The sequence below is a fragment of the Chiroxiphia lanceolata genome, chromosome 1, assembly GCF_009829145.1.
Source record: "Chiroxiphia lanceolata isolate bChiLan1 chromosome 1, bChiLan1.pri, whole genome shotgun sequence".
Classification (NCBI taxonomy): domain Eukaryota; kingdom Metazoa; phylum Chordata; class Aves; order Passeriformes; family Pipridae; genus Chiroxiphia; species Chiroxiphia lanceolata.
This window is the reverse complement of record NC_045637.1, coordinates 107,793,358-107,814,632: the sequence shown is the minus strand read 5'-3', so window position 1 is coordinate 107,814,632 and position 21,275 is coordinate 107,793,358. Positions and strand designations below refer to the sequence as shown.

General features: G+C 43.1%; 1 protein-coding gene across 1 annotated transcript in view; it reads right to left on the bottom strand.

The window, feature by feature from the left end:
* AOAH (acyloxyacyl hydrolase) overlaps window positions 1-21,275 on the bottom strand; it is an 80,555-nt gene that overhangs the window by 9,314 nt on the left and 49,966 nt on the right. The window contains exons 14-20 of the mRNA XM_032695839.1: window positions 21,165-21,247; window positions 14,263-14,299; window positions 13,220-13,294; window positions 6,864-7,036; window positions 4,112-4,170; window positions 3,968-4,027; window positions 2,315-2,411 (exon numbers count right to left, since the gene is read on the bottom strand). Coding sequence (XP_032551730.1) covers window positions 2,315-2,411; window positions 3,968-4,027; window positions 4,112-4,170; window positions 6,864-7,036; window positions 13,220-13,294; window positions 14,263-14,299; window positions 21,165-21,247 — 584 coding nt within the window. The remainder of the gene's footprint in view (window positions 1-2,314; window positions 2,412-3,967; window positions 4,028-4,111; window positions 4,171-6,863; window positions 7,037-13,219; window positions 13,295-14,262; window positions 14,300-21,164; window positions 21,248-21,275) is intronic.

Here is a 21,275-nt window from a genome sequence, read left to right as displayed (position 1 = left end):
TCCAATATTACTTTGACAAAGCTGGGAGCTGCTATGCACATATATATGCCTAGGCCAGCCTGAAATCAATGGAGTCATCACAGTGTGCAACTACTTCTAAATATTTGATGTCTGGAGAGTTTCATGGAGGATTTGTGCTTGCTTCAGAAAGAGACCAGAAAAGTAGGTCAGCAGCCTTAGCTGGCTTTTGAGCACGCTTATGATCTGACAGTTTTCCTGACGGCAAGCTCGAATCGTTGGCTCCAGGGCTGCAGGAAACTTTGCAGAGTGTCTTTCAAAGCTGATGTTTGTGTATGCATGTGTGATTTTGTTTACTTCATTTATTTAACACGATGTAATCAAGATCAGCAAATTATATTAAGATGTTTCTTTTTGTGAAAGCAAATAAATTACTTAAAGTTAGTAATTTAAGTTATTAAAGTAATTTGCCTACCCAGCAGGTAGTTCATTTCAAATCCGAATGACTTGTTAAATATTAAGTAGCTGAGGCAAAAGCTGCAAAGAGACTTGGACACTTTGAAACTCTGTGCTGCAATAATCAACTTGGCAGTGGAGTCCACCTCTCTGAGAGGAACTTTTGAACAGAAAGACTCCCTCTCCTATCCTCACTTCTTTACCTGCTCCTTCTCCATATGGTCTTCATGAGACCCAGAACCAGTTTCCTGAAGTGGGTCATGCAGGATAAAATAAGTTTTTGAATTTTGATAGGATTTGGCTGCAAAATGCATTTTTAATAATCTTAGGTGCCTTGGCAGCTTCGTGCTTTCGAGGACAGCCAGGCCCTGATGGGGAGAGGTGTTAGAGATGTACACTTTAAAGTACTGACAGGGTGCTTCTGTCCCTTCATGGCTCCAGATTTAGCTGTCTGTGTGCTGGGATTTAAAATATAATACCCAGACTAAATTTTTCTATAAGGACCAACACAGAACTTTCTATGTGAATATAAAAAGAGGGAAATGGAGATTAAGTTTATTTTCCAATTATAATATACTATTTTTGGAACACAAACATTCATGCTATTGGGGACAGCTGTCAGGTGGCCGGGGCTGGAGCTCCTGCCCTGTGAACAGAGGCTGAGGGACAGGTACGATCCCTTCTGGCTAAGAGCCTGTGAGGAGGCAGTGAGGGTGGGGCTAGTCTTTTCACAGCAGTGCACAGTAGGAGAGGGAGAGACAATGGGCATAAGTTGAAACATGGGAGATTCAGGCTGAAAAAAGAAGCCTTTTCCTTACTTTCCCATCACTGCCTAACTACTTGAATATGTTGCCCAACTCAATTTGTCACCCCATGCTGATTCTTATTTTTAAAAAGAAGGAGTATGTTTCTCCTTTTGATGAAGCTGAGCTGATGCTGGGTGATGCCTCAAGCTGGACTCCCTTGCTTTTTGCAAGGAAAGCCAAGCTCAGAAGGATCCAGCAACAGGTGTCTGTCCCCAGTCCCACAGAGACACTGTCTGCTGATGCTCATGGTAACAACAAAAATATCTTGTTTTTTTTAATTCAAATGTCAGTTGCAGAAGAATGATTTAGGTAATGTGCTTACCTAATGTCACTAAAGACCACAGAAGGACAAGTTTTGTAAGCTCTTCAAGTCAAAGTAGATGTTTAAAGAAATGTAGGAAAGAAGCCAGTTATTCCTGGGAGAGGTGCTTCTACTTTTGAGAACAGTGAGTTAGGAGAGCGTGGCTGTGTTATTCACAGAAAAATGGACGATAAAAGTTCTCCTTCCTGAGGCACTGGTCATCCCAGAGGAAGCAATGTGAAGCCTAGTCAGTGATATAGTAAACTACAGCTCATGAAGACCACCTTCACCATTGTGGGTATGAATCTCCAGCCTAGATGACCCACTATAAAAGCCATGATCAAAAATATAACCAAATCTTATGGACCAATATAGTTTCAAGATTTCTTTTTTCCTTCACCAGCCTGAAAAACTGCAGTGGACAAGCAGGAGGCATTTTTAGGAGAGGCATATCTGCTCTGCCTGTCCCCTTACCACCCAAGAGAAAGTGGCCTGTGTGCTGTGCATTACTGGGGTTGAGAGTGCTGGCAGCTGGGAGCAGCACGGAGGTTGTGGTGCCCAGGCTGGTGGTGGGGTCTTGTCTCAGCAAAGGTCCATGGCTACTCTCCATTCAGGGAAGATGGGAGATGGCATTAAATATCCCCTCTTGACCACATCCCTGCCAGCAGGATCACCTAGGCTGGCTGACTATTCTGCCCTTTTCCTAGTACAGAGCTAAACTATGAGGACCATATTAGCAGCTCAGCACCTGACTAAACGTTTGGTGAGAAAGGCAGGAAAAAAAGCAACTTACTTTGTCTCAGTGGGAAATCCATGTAGAAAATATCAAAGTTGGAAAATTTCTCAGATCTCGCTATTTCTTTCAGGACGTTGGAAAGTTGTAACGCTCTCTGCAAAAAATCAAGTGATTTAATGACTATTCATTGCTGTTTATGCTGCTTTGCATGGATTCAGCTTTCATCACTGAAGTGCAGCCAGGAATTCGATAGCTAATATTGCTCTTTCAGCTGGGGGAAAGGAGGTGAAATGGGGCTCTTCGTCATAACATGAACTTGCATGAACACCATCAGCCTTTGAGCTACCCAGTTCATCATGCAACATGTCCTTGCAGGTTACATTGAGGCCTCAGCTGGTTTTGTAAGTTTAATACAGCATATGCTTATTTTACTGGAGACCTCTTTTAGTAGTGTCCCTAGGCTTATATAAATATTCTGAACTTCTCAGTTTTGGAGCCTCTTGATGAGTGGCAGCCCAGTAATTTTCCTTTCTTCTAAAGAAACCCAAAACTTTTCTGCAACAGAAATGTTCTGGTTTCATATTGTCCTTCCTGCTAGTGGATGCTAATGCTTATCTATGTAGACCAAATTCCACCCTTACTTTCAGCAGAGTAAATTACCTTCACTGAGTGTCTGCCTAACTGATACATCCAGTGTAATTTCTACAGCCATAACAGAGATCAGGATCTCCTAAATATTTAAATTGTGCAGTTTGGATAATAACATAGACAATTAGTTTCAGACAAGGGCTCAAAAAGATTAATTCATACCCTGCAGGCATATGCATTGTTCATGGACAGAAGTTACATGTACTCTATATTCTGTATTGTTGGTATGAATATATAAACTGTAATCCTGCTAAGATTTAGGAATCTGTTTAATTGCCTTCTCTGAAGTCAAGAGGGACAGGGCACAAAATGAAATACATATGTAAGCTTTGGTTAAATTAAGGCAATATTTTGTTGTTTAGTGAATGCAAATATTAATACAACTATACACAGAGATGATACCTTTGATAACATTTGGTTACTGTCTCTTTTACATGACTGCAGGGGATTCCTGGAATTAAAAATCAGTTTGCACCATAACAAAATTAGTGGCTGGTATTATGTGTCATTTACTTCTGCAGCCAGATTTTTAGGGTGAGTTTTAAGACATCTCTGTTCTGTCTGTTCCCATTCCTGCACTGAGCCTGGATGCTCCCTGGTCACACCATCTGACGATTAAGTTCACAGAAATGTGTCTGAGGAAGATTAGCACAAATCTCAAATGAAAAAAGGGTAAAACTCTTGCTCTCAGGACCTGCTCCCATTGGTAGCAAAATCTATGCAGCCAGCTTGTCATACCAACAGCTACTTGATTCACAAGCCTTTTCTTCCTTATCAGGTATGTTTTCTTCTTAAAGAACATGAACCTGAACAGTTTTGTCTCGGGGAGATCACATCCCTTGAGAATAAATTTGGACAGCTGAGAGTTTATAACAGGAATACCTTTATGAATCCTTCACTTGAGCACGCTGCCTCCCAGAGCCTGAGAGGCATTTGAAAGGATGGGTGCAGATGTTTCCTCATTTTCTTCTCATCGTTGGAAGAAAAAAAGTGTGCTGAGGTAACTGGGCTTATATCCTCAATGTATGTGCAAGAGGGTGGTCCCCTGTTGTTGAGACTTACCTCTGAGGTCAAATTCCTGAGGGTCTCATTGGGGGTCAGCCAGCCGCTGCAGGGGCTCACCTGGGTAGGCATGGGGAGAGGGGCTTTAGTAGTGGGCCAAGTGGAAAAGGGGACTAGTAAGCTACAGCCAGACAGACACCTTACCTGGAGGCAGTCAAGGAAAGAATAAATTTGACTGTATGTGACATCCCTGTTCAGCTGCCCTGCAAAGCACAGAGAGGGAAAGTTCATGTGCCCGATGGCCAAATGCATCTTCATTTTTCAAGTCTGTGAATTCCCATGCACTACACCCTTGGGTGGGGAGAGGCACCCCAGGAGCACCACCCCACCTCCCACCCTTGGGTTACCCTCCCACCACCATAGCTGGGGTGCAATAGAGGTGGCACCAATGCATTCCTCCTGCCAAGTGTCCATGTCTCCACAGAGTTGCTTTTGCTTCTCCTGCATCCCTCTCCTGCCTTTCATAGGTGATTTGTCTCGCATGTGGGGTTAGTCATCACAGCCTATGCCAATTTCTGAAGTGCATGACTGATATTTTTTCCATTAACGTGTCTCTCACTCACCACAGAAATGCAGGGTTTGCAAAGTAGAAGGATGCCTGTGTACACTCGCATTTACCTCACAGAGGTTAGCCTTAAAAGGGAGAAACAATTTTGCTGTCATTGAGGGAACTGGATATGTTTGTGTGGGTGAGCAAATTCAAGCACCAAGTCAAACACCCAGCTGACATTCCCTAAAATTCGCTGTGCTATGCAATAGCCTGGCTTGCTGAGAAAATTCTCCATTTTCTCAATCTTTTTGCTTCTTTGGTAGCTACAGCTAAGATGGGAATTAAATGGCCACTCGGTTGTCTGAGTTTGTAGCGCACTGATCATTATACTTTGCAGTTCCTAAAACAACAATAAAAATTTCATATTTCAGTACTGCATAAATATCAAAGTATAATCTCTCCCAAGTGAAATGGACTCCTCAGGTTGCTTTACAGTGGCTCCCTGATACAGATGTGATTCATGCCTATCACACAGCTGCCCATCATCCAGCAGCAGTATTAGCTGCCCAGTGAACAAATGAGGAGAAGTTCAAAGATCTAGTGTCACTCCTGGATATCAGGAATGTCCCAGGCCCCTATAGCCTGAAGCACCGGGCCCTGGGATGGGCTGTCAGGGGGACCAGGGATTTGGCTGAAAGCCAGACTGGTGTCTGGTCACGCCTGACTGACTGGCAACCAAATGGGGAAACCTGCTCACAGCCCATCAGAGAATCTGCCAGAAGGGATCCTTTGCTGCAAAACATGTTGCTTAGGATTAATTGGGTCCCTTTAAGGCAAATCAGCCCCTCTGAAAGATTTCCAGCTGGTTTGTAGTTAATCACTCCTGATTTGGCTGGTGCCAAAAAATGCTATGTGTTGTCTCTGATAATTAGATATCCAGTAGAGGAACCATCCCTGTGATAAACATGCGCTCAAGGAGAGAAATGGGTTTATGTGACTGAAAAATAATTATCACAGGTTTCCCTTGCCCTGAAAGGGGCAAGAGTTTCTTTTTTTTTTTTTTTCCCATTGGTAGTAGTATGGTGCTTATTAGAGAAAAATATAACAAGATATCAGGAATAGAAATGGAAAAGATGTGGACCTGCCAGCAATGACTGGGGAATCTTGGGGAAACCACAGCACAGATTCTGCTGACAGCTGTGGTTGCCAAAATCATCTGCATTTCTGATCTACCATTTTAATGGTGTAGTTTAGCTTCTCTCTTTGCTGATGAGAACAAAGAAGAAAACCACTTCTTGCTTGTTAGATGCAAAAGAGATTCCTTTACACAAATACAAATAAGTACATGTTTTTGGTCTAAAATTTGGCAGTGGAATGGCATCTTGTACACACTCTTGACTTGAGATCAAGGAACTTGCTTCTTCTGTTGGTGTAAAAACTTTCTTTGCTGCCTGCATAAAGTATTTCACATTCTTTATGTACTGCATGGTGCTATGAACTTGCAGAGAAGGGGTTCTGCAACCAGCTTCCAAGCTTCCCCACCCCCCAACATCCCGCATTCCCAGGGAAATGTTTTCACACTGCCCTCAGAGGCACAGCTATCAGACTAACTAAGGATGGATGTCACACTTCAGTGCGAATGAATGAAGCCCCCTGAGATGACATTCGTCCTTGCTGCTTGGCACAGGATGAAGCCAAGGAGCAAGTGGTCTGCTAATGGTCAGATGTACAGCTTCATTCACACCCTGAGATGACAGGCTCCCAAAGGCAGCCTGCAAATCTCTGAAAAAAAATGCCCCAAAGCTCTTTACAGCAACTACACTCTGAGGGAGCGGCCCAAAACACGCCTGCACATGGTGTGAGGTTTCAGTCATTACACCTGTAGACAGTGTAGGAGGTGGCAGGCACCCAGGAGGAAAATTTATTTCTCTAATATATAACCAGTCTTTTGCAATCCCCTGACTTAATCTTCTGTCCTGGTCCACGTCCAATTTTACCATAACATCCACCAATCAGTGAATGGAGGTGTTAACTAAATGTCCAGCTCCACCTGTAACAACAATCAGGATTAAGTGCAGGCAGGCTGTCCATGATTTTGGGCCAAGGCTGAGGCAGAACATCTTGTTTCCACATCTACAGAATGTGGTGAGGCTGTTTTGGAGCTGAGTAGGTCTCACTGGTGTTGGAACAGGGCAGGATAGGGATCTGTCCTGTCGTGCAGTGGGGATGGTAAGAACTGTCATTCCAACTTTGCTGCACAGCCAATATCTGACTCATATTTCTCAGATCTTTGCCACTCTGTCAGGTTTGCTTGAAATTCTCAATAGATCCATAAATTATTTAGAGAGCAAAGGCAACATGAGCGGACAGATAACCAGGAGGAACCCCACACCACCTCATATTTACCTAGGGGATGGTATCTGTCATGCAGGTTATCCCAGAGGAAGCGACCATCTACCAAGCCTGTTAAAATCACATGGCTGCCGTTTGGAAGACGGGAGTCCAGGTATCGCAGAGCTTGCATCACGTTGGAGAGCATTTCTTTGGGTGTAGTCATGTGGGCCAGCGTGTCACGGTTCCTAAAGAAGAAGATGCCAATAGGACATTGAGTCAGACAATGCTGTGGCTCCAAAAAGGCACCTGAAACAGTGCCATTTTCTTTATTTGCTGCACTTCCACATTAAGTCAGATAAATAAAACCTTACAAAAATGATGCCATGTGTTCTGGTTTCTCACTAATATTGCCAAAATCAGATGCGATATAGAAACCTCCCTCCCTTGGTGTAACCTGTCTCTCTAAAAACACAGATGTGTTCCTTTTTTATAAAATGGACTCCTTTTGTGGGCAGCTAAGCACCACAAAACTGCTCACTCACTTTGCCCCCGCTCCACCCAGTGAGACAGAGGAAGAAGAAAGACAGAGTAAAAGCAAGAAAACTTAGGGGTCAAGATAAAAAAGCCAAAACAAACCAGTTATTGTTAAGAAAGTGAAGGAAAAAATAAAAGGAGAGAAGAAGCAAGCAAAAGAAGGAATGCAAAGGCAATCCCTCATCACCTCCTGGATAGACCAACACCCGGCCAGCTGCTGAACAAAAGATGGTTAACCTCCCTAAAATACTCTCTTCTCCCTCTTCATTGCTGAGCATGATGTTACATGGCACGGACTATCCCTTCAGTCAGTTTGGGTCATTGCCCCAGTTGTGACCCCTCCCAGCCTCTTTTGCAGCCCCAATCTATTCACGCAGGGGGCAGAATGAGGAACAGAGAGGGCCCCAATGCTGTGCAAACACTAGACAGCAACAGCTAAAACAGTATTGTGTTATTAGCATTGATTTTTTCAAAAAATCTAAACCGCAGCACCATAGGAGCTGCAATGAAGAAAATTAACTCCACCCTAGCCAGGCCCAGCACACTTTCATAAAGAAAAAAGGCTTAGATCACCTACTGGAATTATCGTTTGCAAATGAGTTAGTTTTTATTTACAGTGCAGAGAGGCAAAACAGAGCCATGAAGCAAACTATGACCACATGTTTTGTGGCTCTCTGTCAGGCACAAACTTCTTCAAGCCAGAGTCCCAGGCTCAGGTTTATGCTTCCTCTATTGCATTTAGCTGTAATTGCTGCAGGAGAGGTGGGGGAAAATTAAATCCTGAAGTTGAAATATGTTTCAATTTATATAAGAAAAACAAGCAACCAAAACCACCCCAGGCTGCCTAGAGAACACTGCTCTAATTATGTTATTAAAACCCCCACTTTATTACAGAAAAAGCATTCACCCATTTTCTCTCTGAGAGCTATTGCCATGTTCTCATGGTGCACATGCCCATAACAGGGGCTGAAAGCAAGGGGGTGATCACAGCCATAGGAAGGCTGTCCCACCCCAGCAAGAGAGGATCCATGGGTCTCTGGTATGGGGAGGGACCCCAGCTCCGTGACATCTCATTCTGGCAACACCTGGGAGGCAGAGCAGGGCCCACTCTGGGTAAAGGTCTCTCTTTGCCTGGAGATGTGCCATTGGCCTGAGAGTGAAGAGTCAGTGGGATGGAAATCAGCACACCATTGTAAGTTTCCACAAACGCCAGGAAGTCCAGGTTGGCCACGGCTCCCTTGAGGCACACAAAGCAGAGCATGGAAATCAATAAGTTGCCTTTTTTTGAATTGGGAAAGGCAATAAAGACATGCGTTTGCAACACAAGCTTTTATAAGAGCCCCCAGACATAGCAGCAAGGGTACCATAGCTGGGATTTGGAGCACATCAACATCTGTGACCACGCGTGGCATGGACCAAGCACCTTGGGAAACTGTCTCTCGTGACAGTTTTCATTCTGTCTCGGTGCTGTGGCTCAGCTGACCAAGGCATTCAGGGAGAAAACCTCAGCACCTGCTGGGGACCTGATTGTGTTGCTCAGGAAGAAAGACAGGGGATGTCCTTCCAAGCAGGAAGATTGTACTGATGTTCACCCTCCTTGTTTTAGTGGTTCCCACATTTTCTCCTTGTAGGGTAGAAGGGAAGCAATCACCTTAGCAGCCAGGAGGCTCCATCCAGGTCCTTTCCATGGGAAAGACCTTAAATCTCTTTCATGGCTTCCCATGGGTAAGAGAAGGGCAAACCTGGTGCGTGCAGTGCCAGGCAAACTGCTGAGGAATAGGGTCAGATTCCTTGTCAGTGAACACCACAGAAGTAGGAGCTTTCCAAAGCACTGTTGTTCTGTCTCCAGGCATTAGAAATGTCTGGGCTCAGATGGGGGGAAAGGGTGCTGAGTCCTGTATGGGACAACCATGTTCCCTAACAAGGATTTGGGATTCTTCATTGAGCTGCTTTTTGCACACAAAATAATAATTGGGTGAGTTTCCTGGATGCAGAAATTTATCTAAATGCAGCATGTGCTGCTGAAGCATTTGAGACTTTCTGATTAGGGAGAACTGAAAAACAGCATTAAGATTCAGGTTTATCCTTGTGACAGCCACCCAAGCAAGCTACTTCTGAGATAAGACTGTGGTTTTGCCCTGAAATTACTTAATTTCGCCTACAGGTGTTGCAGCACTTGATTTCAAAATACTGCTCTGATGCAAGGCCTCTACTGCAAGTAAACATGTCAGTGTAAGCCAAAATTAATATGACATTCATAATTCCACTTTCTCTTGTCATACACTGTTGAAGTCATGCAGATATTTCAGTCCACTTCTTCACATTTCCTTTCTATGCCAGGTTATGAAATTAAAACCAAACACGAAGAAAGCCATTTTATAGGCATATTAGATTTGAGCTCTGCCAGAAGGACTTCAAGGTGCCTAGATGAGCCTGCTGTGGTACCATCACCTCATTCTCCTGCAGGTCAGCAGCCCATGAGAGCCACTGCCCACCTGGGACCTTTGGAAGCTGATGTTGCCCCTGGTTCATTGTGTCAGAGCATAGGAAGCCGACATTAATGTTAGGATTCCTGCTGCATTGGATCTGGGACCCCCACAACACACAAGTACACAGTAAAATTGTTGGATGTGCACAGAGCTCCTGGATATTCTAACATCGTTGGTACTCTAGCTGTGTACACATATAGAACAGACAGCCTCATGCAATCTGTGCTAAGCTTTTCCAGCTCTCCTCTGTCACAGGGACCTCCTGCAGTCCCTTCTAACAGTGTCTGGCATAGTCCACACACAGCTCTCCACCCTCCTTCTGCAGTGTTTGTAAGCCTGGCCTGCCACATCCTATAGGGCAGCAACTCTCCCTCTCCCTAACCCCAACCCAAATAAATACTTCCCCAGCAAATGTTCCAGACATCCATCTGCTTTCCAGCCACATGCTGTTACATGCCCAGGGTTTGGGCCATGGGCACACAGGGCCAGCTGGGGTGTGACATGCCACACACACACATTCACACACGGCACATGCACGTACGTGCAGAGCTGGATCCACAGCGGAGCAGTTCAGCTCCAGCTCTCTGCAGAGGGATGGGATGCCCACAGCATGAGGGCTAGAGGTGTTGCCTGCTCACATACTACTTTTAGGGCCAGAGGGGTGCAGCAGCTCTTTGGTGCTGATAGTCTTACAACAAGGAAGCATTATGCTCTTGCTGGCACCGGTGCCACTTTGCACAAATTCCTTTCCCAGTGGGTCCCTGCTCACCCTGCTTTGCTGCTGTCATCTTTCTGTTTGTTGCAGATGCAATAACTGTAGATCTGTGGCAAAGAGGCTCACCCCAAATGTAACTAATATGTGCATCAACTGCACAACATTTGAGACTTCTGGTGCTTATTATTTTCTCGTCTGTTTTTTTTTGTTCTAGGTCTCTGTGCTCACATTTAAACCTCAGTGGGCTGAGAGATACCATTGCCATCTGTCTTTATTTTTCTAACCCCCCTGTTTGGACACCGCAGTATGGAGACTACTGGGAATGTGTAGCACAGGCTGCCAATTTCACTACCTTTTTCCTTTACAAACATCCATATTATTCATTGCCCCACTCTTTGCACAGGGCGAAATACTCGCATTTTAACAACGCTTTGGCTAAGAGCTGTGTCTCTGGTATGCTCAGCACACTGCTCTCTTTTGAAGGCAAGATACAGGATAAGGCCAAGAAGGTTCCATTGTTGCAGTTTAAAGCTGCCCTTGAAGAGGTTTCTATTTGTCAAGCTCTAGGTTTGAAGTCAAGCCCATCAGATGCTCTGCAGCCTCTGTAACCTCTCTAGGTACGTCAGAGCCAGGGCAGCTACACACAGTGAGTGGACACTGAAATCTCTGTCCACTGTACAACTCAATGGAAACAGCACATTCTACAGAAGCTGCAGAATCTTTCCTTGCTGGAGCCACAGGGGTCACTAAAGCCTGATAGCCTCTTTTGATGCTGTGAATGTTTTGTAAGTAAACAAACAAAAAACAGTAGAGAGAATTTGAGCAGACAAAAGTGTCTCTGCCAGGTAATGGATGCTGGGATAAAAAGACAGCAGAATTTCAAGTAAGTAATAAATACTGTTCTGGAAGGTTTTGGAATATACCAAATGGGTGAGGCAAGCTCAAAATGGTTTAAACTTCTGGAAAATTTCTTTTTACTTCAGGCAAGAGTAGAAAGCAGTGTTAGAGACGTGGTAAGTGAAAGACATGGCAACCTGCAGAATGAGGAATAAAACAAAGGAAAAAGAGGAGCTTTTAGCAAAGGCAGTGACACAGTAGAATTGAAATATGTGCACAAAAGAGCCTAGGCCAAACCTGGGAGAAGACACCTTGAAAATATCCGTGGCAGGAGACACGGACTTCAGCAAAGGTGCCTTTTCTTTTTTGAAAGGGATGGTGGGGTGGGGCAGGGAGGAGAGGGGGGTTTATCACCCTGGTGGTGGATGTAATGATACCTCCATAAGCTTCTCAGTAAACAGATCCCCAGAACAATCTTGTCAGCAAGTAGAAAGGGGCCTGTGACTGATTTTCCCACTAAGTCAGGGAGTGATGGTATTGCTTTTGAGGATTTGTGTGTCCTTCCACTGACAGGAGTGTGGTGCTGAGGGCAAATTTGGCAGTTCTGGGCAAAGGTACAGAGAGAGCATGAGCACCAGACGGCGAAGATTTCATGGGAGGTTATTTCTGTGTGCTGCCTGAATGTGGCTAGGGCAATGGTGGTATCAGGAAAGGACCTAAAAGGTGGGTCCTATGGTACCACTTCTGCCCTGGGTGAGGGCTTCCAGGTGCTGCAGTGTCAGGGCAGGTCCTGCCTGGCTTTGGACATCCTCGTCTGGAGAACAACACCTGACAAGCAAAATTTAAACCCATGAACTGCCCGTTAAGAGAAATTGTAAGATACCAAGCCTTGCTATTTTACTGGCTAAGTTTGAATAGCTCCAACTTCATTATACAACGTGCAGGTGAGAGTTTTCAATAGCTTTAGAAGGAAACTCAGCTGAGTGTGTGGCATTTATTAAAATGAGTGTTTTGAAAGTCTCTGTGTAAGTCAGATATATTTTTTCAACATACAAGAAAAGTTGAAGATTGATCATGGTGAAAATAATGTTGCACTAGCAACAGCACTCAGACCTTCTTCAAAATCAAAACTGTGGTATGGATGTCCTGTGCATTTGCTTGGTTGCAAGGTGTTTTCTGCCCTTCCATACCTGGAGGAAGGGAAGCATACAACTAGTGACCTCTTGGTGTCCCTGTGACATTATCCATTCTGGGTAATGTCAGAACTATTAGTTTTGAAAGCTTCAGTTCATTCTCCTGCAGAGCTTATGACGTGAATAAAGCCAGAAAGACAAAACACCTCATCAGGAAAGCACAGCAAAGACTGCAGGCAGTGTGCAGCAGAGGCAGGGTAAAATGGACCTAGACAGGGGACTATGTTGTGATTCTTCAGAAATGATAAATCAGTCACGCTCTCCCTCCTGACAGGAGGTGACACACCGGATAAGACAGATATACACCCTTTTAAACTCCTCTCCCCCCCCCCCCCCCCGGTTGTTGTTATTATTAATTTCCTCTGCTAAGTTATAAATGATTACTTCAGACATGCCATGGGTCACTTTATGACTGGCTACAAAAAAAGGAAATGAAAGACGAGGTCTGAATGGTGACTGATAGGTGCTTATGACAAATGTAGGTAAGGCAACAACCAGCATTTTCAGCAGAAAATTAAGAAAGAAGGATAGATTGAAAGCGAAGAAAAATGCCATCATGGAAAAGCAAAAGCAATGAGACACAAACATCCAAGCAGTCTGCAGTACTCTAAAGAAGTCCAATTTATGCTACCATAAAAGTTCATTTAGTTTACACCTTACCCATTGCAGACATCATTCCCAATTGTAGCATAGATAACTATGGCTGGATTGTCCAACAGCTGGTTTCTGGCCAAGCTGAAAGATAAATATGCATCTATATTAATGTGGAAATACGCTCTCAGTGTCTGAATCACACAACATGCTTCTGTGAGATCACATTTGGAAGTAGCCTGGTTGGATACAGACAGTGCTGAAATGACTACACTCCTATGTTTGGGTTTTATTTTTCACTATAGTTTTATATTTTAGTAAAGTGTCTTAAACACATCTTTTTTCATCTCTCTTTTGCCCCTAGTGGACTGTAGTTTCATTGTGGGGCAAAGACATGAACCAAAATGGTTTTTTTTAATTAGAGATGGGAGAGGAAGACAATGTTTGGTTGACAACTAAGTCTATGTGCAGAATTGAACTCAAGGTCGAATCAGGATGTGGTTTGAAGCTCAGTGCTAGAGGGCAAGGATTCTTTACTACTTCTTTTCTGGAGGAGCGAACAATAAAAATCCTTGGCATGTGAACTAAAGTAAACTAAACCTGACTCACCCATAGCCCACCTAAATTCATCTGAAAAGGAGAGTTGCTGCCTCTCGCTATCCAGTAGATACACAGTTATATCCATATGGAGATAACAGTGGACTTACCTATGTCTGTGCATTGCTACACACAGTTAAGGGGACACAAAGCATAGATGTATGGAAAGGTTTAGTCTCTTCCCTAAGATCACTGGAAATGCCCCACTGGTTTTACTGAGCCAAGTTCAAGGCCCTGGAGATGGTGACATCCATGTTTTAAAATAGTTTTTCTTCTTTTTATTAATGTTTATAACAGAGAAGAAACAGCCATCACTTCAGAGCACAAGGGTCAAGGGAAGCTGTGCTTCTTAGAACATTATTGTGGATAATATATTCCTTAAAGTGCCTGTGCTTTTTAGAGCACTTTTGCATAGTATATTCCTTACAGGGCTTTGCATGTTTCTTTCAGAGAAGCAGAACTCTATCAATGCTTCTGTACCCTGAATTATCACTTGAATCCCATTAAATACTCACCTTTTTATTAAATAGAGGAGGTTTCCAGAAGAGCCACCTGATCACACACAGTGGGAATAAGAGAATTAGTCCAACACTGTTATAGTGACAACCCGCCTCCCCAAAAAAAACCAACTAAAACCCAAAGTGCAAACCCCAAGTTAATTGCATATTTCCAAGAATGTAGAAGCACTAAAAATAAAAATGGAACAAGAAATCATCTCTGTGATACTTTTAGGTGCTGGCATTAAGAAATAAAGTTAAATCCAGGGACCTGCTGCCTTTACCTGAGTCCTACACTTCTGGCTGTATTAAATCAAATACTTTTAAGTGCAGGGTTGTTTTGATCTGGCTTTTAATCCAGATCTGGCAGCTTCTTCCCATCTGTTGAACATAGTAGTCTCTTGTAAACCAGCCAACCTGACTTGTCAACAGTTGTTCTACTTTTAACTTTCTCTATAAATTGCAAAGGGAACTGTTCTCACTCTTCTGAGAGTATGTGTCTCACAGCTATACCACATTGGGACTGATTCAGGTCCTAAACATAGACATCAAGTGCCATTTTTGACATCCCAGACTATCCAAGACACCTGCAGCAGGGCTGGAGATACATCACAGGATGCATGATAGGTTGTGCACTTCTGGAAAGGCAGCTGAAGATGGGAAAGATAGTGTAAAGCAGCTTAAATAGCGGTAGACACCAACATTTGGGTTTCTGCGTTGCTCTCCCTACAAGTGTCAGACTTACAAAAAGTAGTATTAGACCAGCTGCACTCCTCCCAAGAAGCTGTGCATTTCAATGGTTTGGATGCAAATCTTTCCTACTTGAGGAAAAGAGCTGGCTACACCTAAGCATCTGTGAGCATCTGTAATCTTTCATTTATATTTTGAATGAGAAAGGCATTCCCATTTAGTAAAGTTTTTATGCATTAAACCTACTAGCAGGTCTTTAAAGGCTGTGCATGTACATCCCCAGCACACAAATCAAACTCCATCACCTGCAGTATAAGAGTGTTAGCAAACAAGGAGCCAAAAAATACTTTACGCTTTGTTCAAGATGAGACTGAGGCTGTGACTGCAAGAAGTTCACTGCACAGCAATGCAAAGAAACATACACTTCAGAGAAGCAGGCCCTACAGGTAGTACTTGCTTTTATTTTGTAGTATTATCACTCTCTCCTCTTTTCTTACTCCTTCTCCTCTGGTATTACACTCCCTCTATTCTCAGCTCAGCTCTTTCCTGGTCTCTTCTTTTTTCTGCACTGTGCTTCTGAAGCTTGCTTTGAGCAGCAAATCCTGTCCTCCCCGCAGCTCTTGGGAGGAAACTTGTGGACAGAACATCATTAAATCCCTGCTGGATTGGTATGAGGGAAAGATCTAAGAGATAAACTCCTAAGGTAGCAACAATACACTTTGCATTTTAATAGTGGTGCCTTTGTTATTATCACTCACAGTGATGCCAACCACATATATCAAGGAATCCTTTATGTTTTAAATAATCCAGTTCTTCCAAGCTAAAAATTAATATATCTGTCTGCTGCTTCTTTCCTGAGGGTTGCTGATTCAAAAATCCATCCCGTCTGTTGAGAAGTTCTTTTCAGCAGGATAAGAGCCCCACAAAATCCTTAGAAAATATGGCTTAGAACATAACTACCAGCAGCTTATTTTTTTCTGCTTAATAGCCCTTCTTTCAGCTAGAGTTGAACACCCCCTCTCAAAGCCATTCTGTCACATGGCTCCCTGGACTGAGGCTGCAGTTCTAGCACAAATAAACTAGTGGGACCTCTAGAAATTAAAAATGTATTTACAAAAAAAAAATCTCAATAAGCTGTTTTTGGGTATGTATTAACTCCACAAGCATAGGTAGTTATAAGCAGCTCTGTGGAAAGCACTAACACAGTTACAAATCAAAACATCAAGAAAATGAAAGGGTTTTTAGAAAACAGTTTTCATGGGTAAATTGGGTCTTCAAGGAAGCTTTTGTGATACAGGATGCAATCTGTGATAAAAACATTCAAGATACAAAAAGAGATGAGGCAGAACAGTTACTCTTACACTTTTGAATGTCCTGGAAGCTCTTCCTGGATCTCTCCTGCCTTTCTTTTTGTTTCTTTCCAAATATTTTTATGCCAGTGGGGTTTTTTAGTTTTGGTTGAGGAATCAAGGTTGGGTTTCCTTCTGCTTGTGAGCAACTCTGAATTTCATAAACCTTGGAATACTTGAGCTGCACTTCTATATTTTCTTGCAGTCAAACCTTGCATGGCTGACAGGGAGCAGCACTAAAGCGCACTGAAAAAGCCTGGGTCTGGATAGAACCAAAAGTGCTGCATGGACTAGAAGGCTTATTGACTTCTAATCTTCTGATCCCTTATGTTGTAAAAACAATTGAAAATATAATGATACAAAGAAAAAAGTATCTGGTTTTCCCCAAATGAACTTCAAGTGGAATAGAATTTCCAGGACAGATGAAGAAAAAAAAAAAGAATTATTATTTCTTAACTGGTTTCAAAGCCAATGTGAGATAACTGGTGGTTGATGGCTTAGTGACCCATAGCACATGTTAAAAAGGACTAATTTTTCTGGTCAAAGGCAAGAATCCCAAAGAGACAGATGAAACTAAAAATGGCAAAAGAACGTAAAATACCCATGCTTTGAAATAGCCTACATTATCCAAGTATCTCATACAAAACATGGATGACAATTGCAAGATTGTGCTGTAATTCTTTAGAAAATCTGGGGGTATTCCCTTTTCCCTTGTTTATCCAACCAATTTCACTGTCAGGATGTTTCTATCAAAACAAGGGGTCTTCAACAAGTGCTAGAGAACATTTAGAAGAATTTTCTAACTTCACACCTGAGCATTCATGCCAAGCCCTCACACCTGGAGATCCCACTCACCCAGTCAAAAACCAGAAATGGCACATAGCTTATCAACCTGTGTGAAGCTGCTGGAAGGAAACACAGCAAAACCAAAAAAAAAGCACTATTGAAAATAGTGAACTAACAAAAATTATCTGCAGAACGCTGTTCAGCAAGTCACTCTGACAGAAAACATTGATTAGGACACTGAGGTGCCTGTTGTGCAACCCCAAGCTGTACTTCCACAGTAGTGTCAGAATAGAACAGATTTGTTACGAATTATTAACTTATGTTTCATATCCCATGCATTTTGTGGGATGCCTGGTGAGCAAAACTGGTCACCCAAAATGAATGTCAGCAATTCTGATATGAGTATATTCACAGGCCATGGGTAACATACTGAGCTGAGGGGCACCCTCCCTAGTCCTGTCCCTCAGCCAGATGCAGAGGAGGAAAGCATCCACCATCTCTAGAGGATAATGGGATTTCTTAAGAAAGGGAAGGCAGAAATCCCACTGTCACAGAGACTGGGGAAGCATTTCTCCAGAGTGAAGACGCATGTCCTGAGAAGGTCAGTGGGGAAAGTCCCTTCATGTTGAGGTCTGACACAGTGCCATCCCTGGGCTCTAGCTCTTGGCTGCACATTTTCCCCACCAGATCATCCTCTCTAGTGACTCATCCTCCCATTGCATACATGTGGGGCTGCAAAGCATCATTTTCAGAGGAAGGTTTAGTTGTCCCAGGTGAAGTTAGGTCAGGCTACTGGTCAACTTTTTGCTTTATTGCCACTGAGAGCAGCTATTTAAATCCTCCCATTCAGGGAAACTATTAAGCCAAATGAGGCAATAAAAGTGAACCTTTACAGTGTAGTGTCAGTGTGATGATTTAGAGAAGACATCGAGGGAAGACATCCTGAGATTTTTCTCTCACTTGTAGCTTTTTCCCTTTTTTAAATTCCCTTCTCAATTTTCTTCAGAGTCTTTTGCCCTGTCACAGGCTCATCTCTTTTTATATCCTGCAGGTGTCTGTAGTGTAAGTGGAAAGGAGATATGTGGAGAGAAAAACGAACGATGCACACAGTGAGAGATTATTTTAAAAAAAAAATCTACAAGGGAATCGGGAAAAGGAGGTGCAGGAACTACCACTCCCATTAATGTAAGGAGAACAGAATAAGGTAATTAGGCTATCATGTACTGAGATGAACTGGATGGAAATGAGAAGAACCACTCACACCTAGTCATCCATGACCATCTAGTTCGGCCTTTTTTTTTTATTCTCTCAGAAAGCACAACTGGGGCACTGCAAGAGCCATCAACTTTAGTGCCCTGCATCTTACAGGCAAGAAAGTCAGAAACACCTGACTGATGACACCAAACACATTGCAAAATGCTTTCACAGAAGACTCGAAGCCTCAGGAGAACAAAGTGTGCCACAGGAAGTAGGAAGGCATATGAGAGGCATTGCCAGTGCCATTGATGCTGGCACCAGAAGGCAATTTTTAAGGTGACAATGCCCACCTGAGCCTGGAAGAGATTCCTGCATCATGCTACCTGTCTGTGCAACCTCTTCTGCCTGGTAAGATCAGGGAATCATTAGAGCTGGAAGGGACCTCTGGAGATCATCCAGTCCAAGCCTCCTGCCAAGGCAGGGTCACTTAGAGTAGGTTACACATGAACTTGTCCAGGTGGGTTTTGAATGTCTCCAGAAAGGGAGACTCCATGACCTCCCTGGGCAACCTTTTTCAGCACTCTGCCACCTTCAATGCAAAGAAATTCTTCCTCATGTTGAGGTGGAACTTCATGTGTTTTAGTTTATGGCTATTACTCCTTGTCTTGTCACTGAGCACCACCCAAAAGAGTCTGGCATCATCCTCTTGATGCTTGCCTTTGAGATATTTATATGTGTCTGTTTGTCGAAGGTAGGGGCTGAGGCAGACCCTTTCTGATCCTAAATCTTGCAGAAATATTTCAAACATTTAACGAGTTTCTAAGTAGCTCTAGGGGCAGCAGTGCTCCTCACTTGCAGCCAACATGAATCATCTGTTGGAGAGGAAGAGCATCCCATAAAGCCAAATTATCTACCCGAGGAGAATAAATTTTCCTATGCTTCTGCAGCCAGTTTTCTGAAGCTTGAAAATTAATTAAATACAATAGGAACACAAAGGGATAATCACAGCATAATCAAGTGTCTTTTAAACCTGCTGTTGGGAACATCACCTAATCCAAGACACAAAAGCTAACATCATAAACCTCAATTTCTAAGGAGGATTACTGTCACGTCTTCACACAACCTCTTTGACAAATTTAATTCAACTCTGTCTTAAAACAACTCAGAGTTTCTTGTTTGCCCTTATTCCTCTGTTTTGAGGGTTATTCTAGGTTTTTACTCCTTGTTAGTAACCTTTATTTTTTTTTAAATTTCCTCTCCAAACAGAGGTAGGATTAATGAAAACCCATGTTCTTGTATCAGAACTATCCTTCAGTTTAAACCATTCTTCCCACTCTGTGGTGTTTATACCTCAAAGGGATTCGAAACCATAACACCATTTAATTTTTGCTTTGCTGAAATGCCAGCGTGTCTTCAGAAGTCTTTATTGCCCTAATTCTCTCTAAAGCCCTTTTCTGTATCTATACCCACCCAAGTCAGTCCTCCCTAGACAAAAGGGGTTCAAATTCTGAGTTCTTATCAGTGGACTTTTATGAGGAAGGACTGTCTCCCTGTCTCTAGAGAAAATGCCATGCATGATGCATCTTGCAACCTCCTTAGTCTCTTTCCAGTTGATCCTGTACTCCTGATGGTTTCTTGGAATTTCCCTTTGGACCCCAGTGCCTCTGTTCCTCCACCACCTCTGGCTGATGAGCCACTAGTTTACAGACAAATCTCATCACTAGTTCTGTCATAGATGTTTTGTACAAGTGCATTTGCTGCAATTCCTGTCACTGCTGTTCCCAAGTTCATCTAAATTATTCCTGTGTAAGGATGTGTCCTGCACTAGGGTGGTTAATACTTTGCAGTTTTGCATCATTCACAGAAGCTATCAAGCATGTACCCTGGTCTTTGCTCTAAGGTCACCACTCCAAATGTTAAGCTGCATTAGTCTCAGGAGAGATGCACAGAGGACATAGATTCTCTCTCAAACCCACTGCTCTTCCCTGCTTAGGTTTTTCTCTACCTACCTCTTATTTCTTCTAATAATCTTTCTCTTCTTCACTGCACACTGAGGTACCATGCAAAACACTTTCCTTAGTTCTAGGTAGGTCAGGTCTTCTGCATATTTATATGCATATATATATATATATGAAAGTTTTTTCATAGAAAGATGTTATGCCAGACTCACAAAAATAATTAATTAAAGCATAACAGAGTTCTTTCCTGTCTTTGTCCCACCAGTGCTTTGTTTGTGTCTTTGATTACTTATTTAAAATCTGTTGTAAGAGCACACTGAGATGAGCACCGTTGACCTTCCCAGTTTTGCAGGAGGATCTCTGCTTGCTGGCCCCCAAGGGATGTCTTAGGATGTCATGGACAGCCTTGCTATGAGACTGATGACTGTTTTGTGCTCACTCTGCCTGCTGGTGTGGCAGCCCTAGGAGTCCCCTGTGCTACTGTGGGGTGCAGTATAGGGCTCTCTCAGCATTCCCTGCAGGAGTATAGAGCAGAGGAGTGCATGCAAGCAGGGACCATGCCACAGCCTCTGGAGTAGATGGAGAATGGCCCTTTTATCTCTGTCACTACTAGTGACATCCCTCTAAATCCCTCATTCTGGCCATAATCAAAAAAAGGTCCATAGAGTTACAGTGGGGTACACTGGTCTTAATCGGGTGGAAATTCTTAGCGTGTTGATAAAAGGGATCAAGCCACACCCCTCCCTGCTCAGAGCAAGAAGAGAAGGTGCTGAGTTGAATAAGTTCTGTTCTCTATTTTTTCCATAAGAAATGCATGCAACTAGGAAGGGGTTTCTCTTCGTTTCTGAAAGATGGTCATTAATGCAGCATCAAGTATCAGCAGTAGCAATGTTAAAAACAAAACAAAACAAAACAAAACAAATGAAAAAAGTTAACATACCATTTTGGGAAATGTTTTGTAAGTCTCTGTGATTACAGCGATTTCTCTTACGTAAACGCAGATACAGAGAGTCTGTCCAGCCTCTGAAACAAATTGAGAAAATGCAAACTG